General features: G+C 41.4%; 1 protein-coding gene across 1 annotated transcript in view; it reads left to right on the forward strand.

The window, feature by feature from the left end:
* LOC135515362 (choline transporter-like protein 5-A) overlaps nucleotides 1-14,675 on the forward strand; it is a 106,486-nt gene extending 91,811 nt beyond the window's left edge. The window contains exons 4-22 of the mRNA XM_064939041.1: nucleotides 846-930; nucleotides 3,579-3,663; nucleotides 4,217-4,345; nucleotides 6,404-6,464; nucleotides 6,543-6,666; nucleotides 6,799-6,882; nucleotides 7,021-7,133; nucleotides 8,513-8,644; nucleotides 9,054-9,153; nucleotides 9,274-9,366; nucleotides 9,602-9,689; nucleotides 9,807-10,069; nucleotides 10,220-10,314; nucleotides 10,392-10,495; nucleotides 10,650-10,723; nucleotides 10,824-10,894; nucleotides 11,424-11,512; nucleotides 11,605-11,689; nucleotides 11,989-14,675. Of these exons, the coding sequence (XP_064795113.1) occupies nucleotides 846-930; nucleotides 3,579-3,663; nucleotides 4,217-4,345; nucleotides 6,404-6,464; nucleotides 6,543-6,666; nucleotides 6,799-6,882; nucleotides 7,021-7,133; nucleotides 8,513-8,644; nucleotides 9,054-9,153; nucleotides 9,274-9,366; nucleotides 9,602-9,689; nucleotides 9,807-10,069; nucleotides 10,220-10,314; nucleotides 10,392-10,495; nucleotides 10,650-10,723; nucleotides 10,824-10,894; nucleotides 11,424-11,512; nucleotides 11,605-11,689; nucleotides 11,989-12,083 (1,970 nt within the window). The 3' untranslated portion in view covers nucleotides 12,084-14,675. The remainder of the gene's footprint in view (nucleotides 1-845; nucleotides 931-3,578; nucleotides 3,664-4,216; nucleotides 4,346-6,403; nucleotides 6,465-6,542; nucleotides 6,667-6,798; nucleotides 6,883-7,020; nucleotides 7,134-8,512; nucleotides 8,645-9,053; nucleotides 9,154-9,273; nucleotides 9,367-9,601; nucleotides 9,690-9,806; nucleotides 10,070-10,219; nucleotides 10,315-10,391; nucleotides 10,496-10,649; nucleotides 10,724-10,823; nucleotides 10,895-11,423; nucleotides 11,513-11,604; nucleotides 11,690-11,988) is intronic.
* The last annotated feature ends 306 nt before the right edge of the window (nucleotides 14,676-14,981 follow it).

A 14,981-nucleotide genomic window follows, 5' to 3' on the forward strand; every position in this document is an offset into this window, starting at 1 on the left:
TAAACTGTTCGGTGAGTGTATCTACAGGTCCCTACATGCCAGTCCACTCTATCTCTCTATCCGTCTGTCATCAGCATTCACTAAGTAGTTCAGATACTGTACAGACCCATTACAGTTGGATGGGTGACTCTCTACCCTAATGGGTAAGGAAAGAGCCAAGACATGGGTGAAAACATGAATACTGTACTTACTGCGCGGAGTGAGTTGTAAACATCAGTTTTGATGTGCCGACAATACAGACTGTGCAGTGAAGTACATTACCTGCCACTCATTTAATGCCAGCCAGGAATCAATGATCCCATTAGTCAGTCAGACTCTTAGAGAGAGGTAGTCAGTGACAGGCTTTCATTCATGGAAAAAAGGTACTGCTATTGATCCCAACGAAAGGACACAGATAAACATGCAGGTACGCAAGCACACACACACATACACACATATGGTGTCTTAGAAAGGGAAATCCAGCTATCTCCTTTCCTGTACGCTTTCTGAACAGTGCTGTAAACGGTGCGGAAAATAAGCCTTAGAAGAGGGATTATGCTTTAGGCCAACACTATCGACTCTTGTCAACACTCAGCCACAGCAGTAGAGAGGCACTAAAATACACACAATGACCTTGTCCTTAAAACCCTGCCACAGGAGCTGAAGAACACATCAAGATTATCCTACACAAAAGAATCAGTTAGATCCAGGGAATGGGAATACGATTTCATTCTGTCGTGCAAAGAGACTTTCCATTTTTGGTCTTTTATTTTGGTAATGATACAAGAGGGAGATTAATTATTTCACTGGTTTCTCTCTTTCTTTTTCTCTCTGTCCTTCTACCTCCTCCCTTTTTCTCTCTCTAGCGTGGCTACACGGTGACCCCAGGAAGGTGATCTACCCTACAGACAGCTACGGACAGTTCTGTGGGCAGAAGGGTACCCCAAACGCGTAAGTAATTGCTGTAGTGACTGATTAACCAGGTACAGTTGACGTCGGAAGTTTACATATACTTTAGCCAAATACATTTGAACTCAGTTTTTCACCATTCCTGACATTTAATCCTAGTAAATATTCCCTGTTTTAGGTCAGTTAGGATCACCACTTTATTTTAAGAATGTGAAATGTCAGAAGAATAGTAGAAAAAAATATTTATTTTAGCTTTTATTACTTTCATCACATTCCCAGTGGGTCAGAAGTTTTACATACACTCAATTAGTATTTGGTAGCATTGCCTTTAAATTGATTAATTTGTGTCAGGTAGCCTTCTACAAGCTTCCCACAATAAGTTGGGTGAATTTTGTCGCATTCCTCCTGACAGAGCTGGTATAACTGAGTCAGGTTTGTAGGCCTCCTTGTTAGTGCACACTTTTTCAGTTCTTCCCACACATGTTCTATTGGATTGAGGTCAGGACTTTGTGATGGCCACTCCAATACCTTGACTTTGTTGTCCTTAAGCCATTTTGCCACAACTTTGGAAGTATGCTTGGGGTCATTGTCCATTTGGAAGACCCATTTGTGACCAAGCTTTAACTTCCTGACTGATGTCTTGAGATGTTGCTTCAATATATCCACATAATTTTCCTTTGTCATGATGTCATCTATTTTGTGAAGTGCATCAGTCCCTCCTGCAGCAAAGTACCCCCACAACATGATGCTGCCACCCCCATGCTTCACGGTTGGGATGGTATTCTTCGGCTTGCAAGCCTCCCCCTTTTTCCTCCAGACATATCGATGGTCATTATGGCCAAACAGTTCTGTTACATCAGACCAGAGGACATTTCTCCAAAAAGTACAATCTTGTCCTCATGTGCAGTTGCAAACCGTAGTCTGGCTTTTTTTGGCGGTTTTGGAGCAGTGGCTTCTTCCTTGCTGAGCGGCCTTTCAGGTTATGTCGATATAGGACGCATTTTACTGTGGATATAGATACTTTTGTACCGGTTTCCTCCAGCATCTTCACAAGGTCCTTGGCTGTTGTTCTGGGATTGATTTGCACTTTTTGCACCAAAGTACGTTCATCTCTAGGAGACAGAATGTGTCTCATTCCTGAGGGGTATGATGGCTGCGTGGTCCCATGGTGTTTATACTTGCGTACTATTGTTTGTACAGATGAATGTGGTACCTTCAGGCATTTGGAAATTGCTCCCAACAATGAACCAGACTTGTGGGAGTCTACAAGTGTTTTTCTGAAGTCTTGGCCGATTTCTTTTGATTTTCCCGTGATGTCAAGCAAAGAGGCACTGAGTTTGAAGGTAGGCCTTGAAATACATCCACAGGTACACATCCAATTGACTCAAATGATGTCAATTAGCCTATCAGAAGCTTCTAAAGCCATGACATAATTTTCTGGAATTTTCCAAGCTGTTTAAAGGCACAGTCAACTTAGTGTATGTAAACATCTGACCCACTGGAATTGTGATACAGTGAGATATAAGTGAAATAATCTGTCTGTGAATAATTTTTGGAAAAATGATTTGTGTCATGCACAAATTAGATTGCCAAAACTATAGTTTGTTAACAAGAAATTTGTGGAGTGGTTGATAAATGAGTTTTAATGACTCCAATCTAAGTGTATGTAGACTTCCGATTATCTCGATATCTCTGTGTTTACACAGGCAGCCCGATTCTTATCTTTTGCCCAATTAATGGCAAAATATCTGATCTGATTCGTCAAAAGAACAATTAGTTGGAAAAGATCAGAATTAGGCTGCCTATGTAAACGCAGCCCCTAGGGACATACCTGTGAACAATTTGAGGTAATGATAATTCCCTTGTGCCCAATTTGCTGATATTAATGTAGAATTTAGTAGAATTTCCCCCCTACCACTGATACACGGTTAAATAGGTTTTCATCCCCTTGAATTCAGTGTAGGATAATCTGATCCTAGATATGTTGTTAATGTTAACTTCAATCTAGCCCAAGCGTAGCCCCCTGGGCCATTGTCTGGTTCTTTATCTTAGCCCTGCGTGCTTCAATGTTGTTATATTGACCATTACAATTGAAAGGCAGCTCACCCCCACACACACAGTTCCCATTGTCAACAGAATCCAACCCATTGAATCAAAAGTCTGGTACTGGATCCCCACACTAAACAGCTCGGTGTTGAATTCCCCTCATAAACCTCAAGTGTGATTGACAGGCTGTAACCTTGGCAATGATTAAAGTAGTTATTTAGTGGCGGCTGCGGAGCGGTGATAAGGCTGTTTGTGGAGCCGGGCTGTGAGATAGGGAGTAGTGTGTGTACTCCCAGCTAGCTAGGGCCCTCACATCTCATCCGCTAATAATTAGCACTGTGTTGTTCTCCCAGGCTTAAAAGATTAGGATGGAGTTTAGTCTGGAACACGTGTCGGGGGGGAGACAACACCATCTCAACCATTATACTGAAATACTGGAAAGTATCATCATGAAATTCACCAAAAATGCATTGAGATATTAAGAACAGAAGGGAAGAGATAGTTGAGCATTTTAACATCATTGTATGTGGGACTGTTACATCATTGTATGTGAGGGCTTTTCTTTGAATGTGTGCTCTGTACTCTACAGCCACCTAGTGCTAATACTGTATCAGCACTGTGTCAATGTTTTTTTTTCTCTATAGAAAAAAAGCCATACTGTTCTACTTCAATATCCTGAAATGTGCCAACCCTGCTGTCCTCATCAACCTCCAGTGTCCCACCACTCAGGTATTCATAGCATGTTGGTCAATAACAATATTGACTCAGAGTACATAGGTGGAGTTATTGTTAAAGGCCCAGTGCAGTCAAACTATTTGTTTTATATCTTATTGTACAACAGCTGATGAAACTAACAATGTAAAAAACAAAAACTAAATATCAGTGTTATTTCCTAATAGTTGCTGGTTGAAAATACAATCTACACAGAACCTTCTAATCAGCAGGTTTGCATGGGTAGGAGTTCCGGCTTTCCATGGTGACCTCACCATGAAGTGAATTGGTTAATAGACCAATAACAGAGAGAGTTCCAAACCTCTCTGCCAATAACAACTAGTTTTCAGTTTTCGCTTCCCCACTCAGACCACTCCCAGACAGTCCGAGGAAAATTCTAGCTTGAGAAATAGTTGTTTGCTTGTTTTTTATGAAATCTGTGACAGTAAAGAACTTAATTGTCGCTCCAAAGTTATTCGATATTGATATAAAAACAGTTGCGTTGGGGCCTTTAAAAAGGGTGTCATATCAGCTTACTGGGTATTCATTAGTGTGTTCAACACTTCCTCAGATGTGTGTTTCCAAGTGCCCGGACAGATTTGCAACCTACACAGATATGCAGTTGCAATACCAAATCACTGCAGCCCCCTGGGAATATTACAGGCTGTTCTGCAAACCAGGATTCAACAACCCAACAAAGGTATGCATGTAGGCGTAGCACTGTTTGGAAGTGTGTACTGTTAGGATGTGAACTGCTTTCATCGCGTGTAACAACGACTAGTTGTCTAAAGCAGGAACAACCTAAATAAACTGAAATTAAAAGAAAAAGAAACTACACTATGAAACAAAGAAATTATATAAAGAATGATTGTAACGGCCGTTGGTGGTGGAATAAGGTGAGGACCAATGCGCAGCGTGGTAAGTGTCCATCTTTTTAATAAAGTAAATGAACACTGAACAAAAACAACAAAGTGGATGAACAAGCAAAACCGAACAGTTCTGTCTGGTGCAGATACAAACACTCAACAGAAAACAATTACCCACAACTCACGCCCTGACCATACTAAAACAAAGACATAACAAAAGAACTAAGGTCAGAACGTGACAATGATAGTAAAAAGCTTTGGGGCACCTTAAATGAAATTTTGGGAAAATAAGCCAACTCAACTCCTTCATTTATTAAATCAGATGGCTCATTCATCACAAAGCCCACTGATATTGCAAACTACTTTAATTACTTTTTCATTGGCAAGATAAGCAAACTTAGGGATGACATGCCAGCAACAAACCCTGACACTACAAATTATGAAAGACAAGAATTGTACTTTTGAATTCTGTAAAGTCGGTGTGGAAGAGGTGAAAAAATTGTTGTCTATCAACAATGACAAGCCACCAGGGCCTGACAATCTAGATGGAAAATTACTGAGGATAATAGCAGACGATATTGCCTCTCCTATTTGCCACATTTTCATTTTAAGCCTACTAGAGACCGTGTGCCCTCAGGCCTGGAGGGAAGCTAACGTCATTCCGCTACCCAATAATATTAAAGCTGGCTCAAATAGCCGACCAATCAGCCTGTTACCCACCCTTAGTAAACGTCTAGAAAATACTGTGTTTGACCAGATACAATGCTATTTTATTGTAAACAAATTGATAACAGAATATCAGCATGCTTATAGGGAAGGACACTCAACAAGCACAGCACTTATTCAAATGACTGATGATTGGCTGAGAGAAATTGATGATAAAATTATTGTGGAGGATGTCTTGTTAGACTTCAGTGCAGCTTTTGACATTATTGATCATAGTCTGTTGCTGTAAAACGTTTGTGTTATGGCTTTATACCCTCTGGTATAATGTGGATAAAGAATTACTTGTCTAACAGAACACAGAGGGTGTTTTTTAATGGAAGCCTATCCAATATAATCCCGTTAGAATCAGGAATTCCCCAGGATAGCTGTTAAGGCCCCTTGCTTTTTTCAATTTTTACTAACAACATGCCACTGACTTTGAGTAAAGCCAGAGTTTCTATGTACGCGGATGACTCAACACTATACACGTCAGCTACTACAGCGACTGAAATTACATCAACTCTCAACAAAGAGCTGCAGTTAGTTTCAGAGTGGGTGGCAAGGAATAAGTTAGCCCTAAATATTTATAAAACCTGAAGCATTGTGTTTGGAACATAACACTCACTAATTTTACGCAAGCAGTAAAATTGTATTTAAAAAACGGATTAAAAAAACAAACATTGGCACAGACACATGCATACACACGCACACACACACACACACACACACACACACACACACACACACACACACACACACACACACACACACACACACACACACACACACACACACACACACACACACACACACACACACACACACACACACATACGCACTATACATACACATGGATTTAGTGCTGTAGATATGTGGTAGTGGTGTAGTAGGGGCCTGAGGGCACACAGTGTGTTGTGAAATCTGTGAATGTATTGTAATGTTTTAAAATTGTATAAACTGCCATAATTTTGCTGGACCCCAGGAAGAGTAGCTGCTGCTTTGGCAGGAACTAATGGGAATCCATAATAAATACAAATACCTCACACCCAGGCTACTGAATTGTGCTGCATTGTGTTAAAGATTATGAATTAAAGACAAGAGTTTTAACACTTTTGTAATTTTCTGTTCACAGAGCGTAACGACAATTAGTATGACATGACTGACACTTCTCCTCTTTTTGCTTTAAGCCTGTTGCACAAGTGTTACGAGACGAGGACTGTCCATCAATGATTGTGCCTAGCAGACCATGTAAGTACAGCAAAAAAATGAAAGCAACTGGTGGGCAATAAGGAAGAAGTCATGAAACTGAATGATCTTGTCTACTAGTCCTACAGCGTTGTTTTCCTGACTTCATCACTCTGAATGGAACCCTGACGGTGGCCAAAAGAACCCACTTCAAAGATGCCCTGGACAAAGCCCGCAGTGTGACTGAACTAAGAGACGCCGCCAAGTGAGTTACAAAGACACCCACACATGCATGTGGATGTGCGTATACATGCATGCGGGCACATACAGTACACACACGCACACACAAACATTTCTGTAATTATGGCAGTTTTATAATGGCCATTGTCTCCTGCAGTGGCATCACAGGTCTGGTGGATGCTAAGGAGGTTGGGATGAAGATTGTGGAGGACTACGCCGCCTCATGGAACTGGATCTTGATGTAAGAAGTCTTACTGGCAGAGATACACTGGGTTGAGTTCTTATAACAGACAATGAATTGTGCTGTACGGTACTTTATTGTACTTTTATGCTACTGTGAAATACTATATTTAGAGTGTGTACTGTGTGTTATTTCCAGAGGTCTGGTGATAGCACTGGTGGTCAGTCTGATCTTCATCCTGCTGCTACGTTTCACTGCCGGACTCCTCCTCTGGTTCACCATCATCGCCGTCATACTGGTGATCGCTTACGGTCGGTGTGTGTGTGTGTGTGTGTGTGTGTGTGTGTGTGTGTGTGTGTGTGTGTGTGTGTGTGTGTGTGTGTGTGTGTGTGTGTGTGTGTGTGTCAAAGTTATTAGAGTTTTGTGTTTTTAATTATTTTCTTTACTTCTATTAATTTTAAGACTTTTATTCGAAATTCAGCTTAGTTTCAGTTAGTTTTCCGATCCACTTTAATAGTTTTTATTTAGTCGAAGTTTTATAAAAAACATTTACATTTCGTTTTTATAGTATTTAGTTGAAGTTTTAGTGTGTTTTGGGGATGTCAGTTCTTGCCAGTGTGGGACAGTAATGCGTAAGGTGATGAGTCAGGTTATAGGTTAGGTTTAAAGGTAGACTCAGCGAAATGACATAGATGCACAAAGTAAACTGTAATAGATGGTCAGTTTCCACAACAACCAGGAGCGGTGAAGCGCGAGGTTAAACGTCTCCGCTGTTCTGGTCCCATAGCTACCACGTTGTAGCAGCGTGAAGCGTACCCGTGCACATGCGCAGATACTCTGTGTGACTGTCTGTGTGAGAGCAAGGTTTTGCATCATGCTCATCTCAATGGCCGTGTTCGAGCAGTCCAATTTTATCAAGTCGGTTACCATCGTAACCGACTCGTAACTCACCGGGGATTGTGTTACATTCTGGGGATAAAAACGGTGTCAGGTGAATGAACTTTACAAAAATCATGTGGTTAAAGGTCATGAAGTTTTGACCACAGTCAACCTCAAGTTTCTGCAATTGGAGGCTCTATTGTCAACCAATCATTAGGGGTGACCCACGCGAACGTGACCAAAGGCGTGACTGAAAAACAAACCAATTTTCCGCAATTTATGTGTACAGTGGATATATACAAATGAATTTGATATTTGAGGCTCTGTCTCACTAAGGGATTGTACAATGTACACACATAATATTATATTATGATTTCAGTTTGTGAGTGTGTGATATGGGGGTTGGAGACATGTTTATTTCGACATTACACAGAAAACCTTTTAGAAACAATGGCAACACTGCCATGTTGACCTGAGCCTTGCTGTTGAAAAAACACAGCAATGTTAGACTTTCAGCTGTCGCAGATGCACCTCCCCCGACTTCACTCCAATTTTGTCTACAGTTGTTTGCTTTAGCCTTTGCCACTCAAACGCGGCCAATATCTGCGGTGCTGCTGTGCCAACGGGTGTGTTCATTATTTATTTTATTTACAAATAGTTTTTTCATGATTAGTTTTCATTTTAGTTTTAGTTTACTATAATAAAGTGTGTGTAACTGTACATACGCGTGTGCGTGCATGGCCGTGTACCAGTGTGTGTCATTGTGTGTCTGTTTTTACCTCCCTAACCTCTGCTTCCCGGGTCTCTGTAGGGATATGGCACTGTTACCTGGAGTTCTCCCTCTTGAGGCAGCAGCCCGGGGCAGATGTGACCATCGTAGACATCGGCTTCCAGACAGACGTCACGGTTTACCTGCATCTCAGTCAGACATGGCTCATCTTCTGTATGTCATCACCTCACTCATGACAATCTCTCTCTCTCTCAGCGTTGTCTTAGGGATTAGCCTCTTTCAAACCATTTAGCCTGATTACCAGTTCCTGTAAAAGTTGAAAATTAGTAAATAGATGTCTGTCATTTACTTAATACATTACATTTGGAGAGGATAATTTGGGTTAGGATTGATGTTACTATGGTTTGATGTTACTATGGGTTGATGTTGCTATGGGTTGATGTTAATATGATTTAATATTACTATGGGTTGATGTTACTATGGGTTGATGTTGCTATGGGTTGATGTTAATATGATTTAATATTACTATGGGTTGATGTTACTATGGGTTGATGTTACTATGGTTTGATGTTACTATGGTTTGGCTCAGACCTTCTGCTGTGCCCCCCCCTCTCTCTGTTAGTGATAGCTCTGTGTACCATAGAGGCCTCCATCTTGATCATTCTGATCTTTCTGAGGAAGAGAGTATGGATCGCTATCGCTCTACTGAGGGAGGGAAGCAAGTAAGTCGACTGATAGTAACAGTTTCTCTCACAGTAACAGTTTGTGTTCTCTCGCTGTCTTCACGACTGTTGTTTGAGAAGAGTTTATTTACAATGTTATTCTTGTGCCTCTGTCTCTAGGGCTGTTAGCTACATCATGTCAACACTTTTCTACCCAATCATCACCTTCCTGCTGCTGGCCATCTGCATCTCCTACTTTTCCGTCACCTCTGTGTATCCTCTTACTGGTGTGGTGTTTCTCCACTAGAGGGCGCTGTTGGTTCATTTCTTTGGTCATCGTGCTGTTCATGATTCTGACCTAAATCCCAGATTCTATAAAGTATATTGTATTGAATGACTTATGGAATACAGAAACAGAGACACAGAGATAGACCTAAGAAAGTGCTGTTTTGTTGTGTATTGTTGTACAACAGCAACATGTTTGATGCTTAATCAGCGTTACACACAGATTCCTGGCCTCCTCTGGAGATGCCATCTATAAAGTAATGGCTGCTGAGCCCAACTGCATGTACGCAAACAAGACATGCGATCCTGAGGTAAGTCCATTTTTTCTAAACTCATTCTAAGTATCCTGCAGACATACACGGAAACTCTGGTGTGGAGTACCCCCGATTTGTATAAATAGTCATTTAATATCACAATTTCCCTCCCAGACTTTCAACAAGACCAACGTGTCCAAGACGTGTCCGGGCGCCCAGTGTACATTTGCGTTCTACGGCGGGGAGACGCCCTACCACCGCTACCTCTTCATCCTCCAGCTGTCCAACCTGCTCATCTTCCTGTGGCTGGTCAACTTTATCATCGCCCTGGGCCAGTGTACCCTGGCTGGGGCCTTCGCCTCCTACTACTGGGCCCGGAGGAAGCCCCAGGACATCCCCACCTGCCCCCTGTTTTCTTCATTTAGCAGGGCCATACGGTACGGAGCCTTCCGCACCATTCTGCCAGTTCGTTTCACTATGGCTCAGCGATTGTTTGAGACAGGTTTTTAGGTGTTTGGAGCATTTGGGAGGTTCTGATTTTTTTTCATGATGGACTGACTAAAGATGTGTGTGTGGCTGGGTTACAGGTATCACACTGGCTCGCTGGCATTTGGTGCTCTGATTCTGGCCCTGGTTCAGATGGCTCGAGTTATCCTGGAGTATCTAGATTCAAAACTCAAAGGTGAGTTCGGCTTCATCTAGTCGTGGATGTGACTCTGTGGAGTAACTCATCACTAATGGTCGTTGGTCTGTGTTCAGATGCCAGTAACGTGGCAGCACGCTTCCTGCTCTGCTGCCTCAAATGCTGTTTCTGGTGTCTAGAGCGCTTCATCAAATTCATGAACAGAAATGCTTACATTATGGTGAGTAGTGTGATGTGTGTCTATATGTCTTGATATTATTACATGGCTTTGATCTGTGTTAATCGCTGCATATGTAGCAACTGAATCAAGGGTAGATTAGCTACGGTGTATGCTATAACTCAATATGGTCCCATGGTCTGTGGGTTCCCTCTAGATTGCAATATATGGGAAGTGCTTCTGCACATCAGCTCGAGATGCCTTCTGCCTATTGATGAGAAACGTAGTAAGGTAAGGCCCCCTGAAGCCAGGGGTTGGATTATTAGGCTACCCAGTGTTGGCTGGCACTTCACTGGGGTAACCTTACTGGGTTCACCCCTTTCTCCTGCAGGGTGGCGGTGCTGGACAGAGTGACAGACTTCCTACTGTTCCTAGGGAAAGTGCTAATAGCAGGGAGTGTAGGTGAGTCATTGCAAAAAAAACATTTTTTTTTTTTGTGACTACTTAATCATCCTTTTAGGATAACAGTTGATATTTTATTTGACTGCAATCAGTCAAAAGTCGCGTTTTAAAGTCTAAATAAATGATGAAGCATATCTGTGGGATTTTCAACAAGCTCTCACAGTTTCATGTCAGAATTAGATGTTCATCCATGTTTCTCAAACGTTGAATTTCAAAGTTGTACCAAACGTTGAATTTCAAGTGTTTAAGGCTAAGTTTAGGCATGAACTCCCAATTCTTAAGGTTAGTCATTTACTCTGAATGATTAAGTTAATAGTTATCGCTGGATTCAAACTTACAACCTTTGGAATCAAAGGCAGATGCTTACCGAAACCTACTTTAAGGTAACAGCGCTCACTGGTGCCACCTAGTGGCCAGTTTCCACATAAACTCCCGACGTCCTCGGACATGGATGGACGTCGAATACTGAATTGTATCACAGGTGACCTGGCTGGGGTATTTACAATGTTGTGTTTTTTGTGTGTTGCAGGCGTCATAGCCTTCTTTTTCTTCACACACAAAATACCAATTGTTCAGGAAGATGTGCCGACCTTGCATTACTACTGGGTACCTCTACTGGTAAGATACAACAATAGAAAGGGTATAGAAATGGGTACATCCTACATTCAGCCGGGTATTGATGGTGTATTATCGTGATTTCTCATTGGCAGACGGTGATATTCGGGTCCTATTTGATCGCTCATGGATTCTTCAGCGTCTATGCAATGTGTGTGGACACGCTGTTTCTGTGTTTCTGTAAGTAAAGCCTACGTATTGTTCTTCATAGACGTGCTTCCAAAACACTGTGGTGTTGGTTTTTGATTCATTTCCATTTTAAATCGAAAATAACATCTGAATGAATACACCTGCTCTTATCCTTGGATATTCAGTCGATCCCAATATCAACGCTTTGACCTTATTTTTTTACACCGTGGCTGTTCTCTTGCTTTGCTTCACGTTCTATCTGAGCACCTCTAATCCCTCTCGCTCATCTCCTTTCCACCTCTCCCTTCCTCCTGGATTCCTTTCTCCACTCCTCCCATACACCCCTCCAGGTGAGGACTTGGAGAGGAACGACGGGAGCCCTGAGAAACCCTTCCTCATGTCTGCTGAGCTGCACAGTATTCTGAGAAAAACTGAGCACCACTGAGGAATGCAACACTCTCCTACAAACTAATAGCTTTACTTCTTCCAAGTTATTTAGCATGCTTTAAACTGAACAGAGCTCAACTCTGGCTACCTACACTATGCTGTCTATCAGCTAACAAGGAGATATCAGTCCCTAATGGAGAATGAGACCACTGACTGTGACTTTGGCAACTCAGAAACTTCGAAAGTCTTCAGAACTAACATTGACTGATTTTGAGAGACTCATACGAACACTTACATTGACTATGACATGTGTGATCATTAGAATAACTGTTAGACCTAGAGAATCGAACAATGAGACTAATAGTGTGGCCATTAGACTTTGCTACTGCCTTACCTCAAGACTAGGGACTGACAGGCAGGAACTATTTTGGAACAAGTTCAGGTGGTCAGACTTCACTGTGACTTGTGCTGATACTGAAATCAACGTGTAACTCTCTGGTCCAGCGAGAGAGAGAAACACTTCTGGTTTGCTCCAAACAGATCAGAGGCTATGCATATCCAACATGCAGTACACTACTGTATCATCCCTAGCATCATTATTAGTCCTCAGCAGCTGTACTGTAACTGCAGTTTACATGGACGATTGCCCTTACTGCAAAAACAATCACGCCATGAACTTCATTATTTCGAACAAAAGGAACCTTTTGGGTGCAGCAGACTGACATAACTCTAAATTGTGGTCCGACTAATACTTGTTCTGCAGACTTTTAGCTAAATCACCCAGTTGATTTATGCTACTCAAAGTCAATATTGGGTACTAATGGAGTTCCAAATATTCAGCCACTAAAGGTTAAGCAACAACAGTGTCAAGGACAATCATGATCAAATTCTGCCCTATATCCCACTATTGCAGAAAACAGTGCAGTTTGCGGTCAAAACCTGCATCTGTGATGACCTTTACACCCACACATGGGCTCATGTAATGTATAGCACGGGTAGCTTACATTATGTGTGTGATACCCTACATGTACAGTACCAGTCAAAAGTTTGGACATACCTACTCATTCCAGGGCTTTTCTTTATTTATTTTTTTACTATTTTCTACATTGTAGAATAGTGAAGACATCAAAACTATGAAATAACACATATGGAATCATGTAGTAACCAAAAAAGTGTAAAACAACTGAAAATATATTTTCTGTTTGAGATTCTTCAAAGTAGCTACCCTTTGCACACTCTTGGCATTCTCTCAACCAGCTTAATGAGTTAGTCACCTCGAATGCATTTCAATTAACAGGTGTACCTTTTTAAAAGTTAATTTGTGACAGTTGTGTTGTGACAGGGTAGGGGGGGTATACAGAAGATAGCCCTATTTGGTAAAAGACACCGTCCATATTATGGTAAGAACAGCTTAAATAAGCAAAGACACATTTCAAGAACTTTGAAAGTTTCTTCAAGTGCAGGCGCAACAACCATCAAGTGCTGTGATGAAACTGGCTCTTATGAGGACCGCCCCCGGAAAGACCCAGAGTTACCTCTGCTGCGGAGGATAAGTTCATTAGCGTTACCAGCCCCAGAAATCGGCAATTAACTGCACCTCAGATTGTACCTCACAGAGTTCAAGTAACAGACACATCTCAATTTCAACTATTTAGAGATTTTTTCAACAGGACAATGACCCAAAACACACCTCCAGGCTGTGATGGAACACTGCATCAGATGACCTGGCCTCCACAATCACTCAACCTCAACCCAATTAAAAAATGTTGGTTTAACACTTTTTTGGGTTTCTACATGATTGTGTGTTATTTCATAGTTTCGATGTCTTCACTATTATTCAACAATGTAGAAAATTTGGAAAATAATTTATTTAAAAAACTTGAATGAGGTGTGCCCAAACTTGACTAATACTGTATGTATGGGGGGGACTATCAGTTTCAAATAAGGGCTCCTGTATATCTAATATGCTCCTCCCCTGCTGTATGAATAGTGAATCGACTTCATCAAACCTGATGTTTCACTTAACTCAACCAGAGCTCAGGATCTGAAGGCATGTCATCTCTTGGTCTTGATGGGATGTCCTTACAACTGAATGGTGTTACTTCCTGGCCAATGGACTGCTTTCCATAAGCCATACATCTACTGTATGTTATCTGATAGGAAAGCCTGAAAGCAAAATAATTCCTATGCCTAGTTTTGGCTGATGTTTGGTGGATTACAGTTGTCTGAAGTGATTTTCTTTTTACCTTGATCACCGTGGCTCTGGCAAATACTTAGGTGTGTCAGTGTCACTGCAATGAAGACACATACAAAAACAAATGCAGTTCTGTTAGTTGAGCATAAGGTGTTATGACAACTGCAGGTTCTAGTTAGCGTGCCTAGCTAGTGGAATATTTAAGTTTTTACTTTAGGCTAAACATATTTTAGACTCCTGACAATGGAAGGATGTCAAAGCCATTTGTTGAATTTGTACGGTCAGTGGTACAGATGAAAAAAGTGCTACATTTTTAATATTGTCAATTACTTGTACATGCTCTTTTCTACATTTTGGGATCCGTATTTAATGTATTTTTCATTTGGGATTTTCTTTTGTAAGATGTTGTCAATGAACGTGAAGTGACTTCTATAAATAAAACGCATTTGAATAGTTCCATGTGCTTTACAGCATTTGCTGTGCCACAATGCAATTACACCATTAAAGTGTACAAGCATGATTCAAATCCACAGCTATTGCAGCTATGACCTTTTTTTACACCGAAGCATAAATCCCAAATACCAGTCTATTCTTCCTCAGTTTCAGTTAGTCTTTTCCACTCTTATTCCAGTGCTGGATCAAGAGTACAATGATGGTTCAGCCGCTCGACCTTACCACAACACCAGCATTCTGAGGATGCTCCGCAGACGCCAGACAAAAAGACAGACGAGTAGGAAGAGAGAATAAGATTCCGAAGACTGA

Source organism: Oncorhynchus masou, chromosome 3, assembly GCF_036934945.1.
Source record: "Oncorhynchus masou masou isolate Uvic2021 chromosome 3, UVic_Omas_1.1, whole genome shotgun sequence".
NCBI lineage: Eukaryota > Metazoa > Chordata > Actinopteri > Salmoniformes > Salmonidae > Oncorhynchus > Oncorhynchus masou.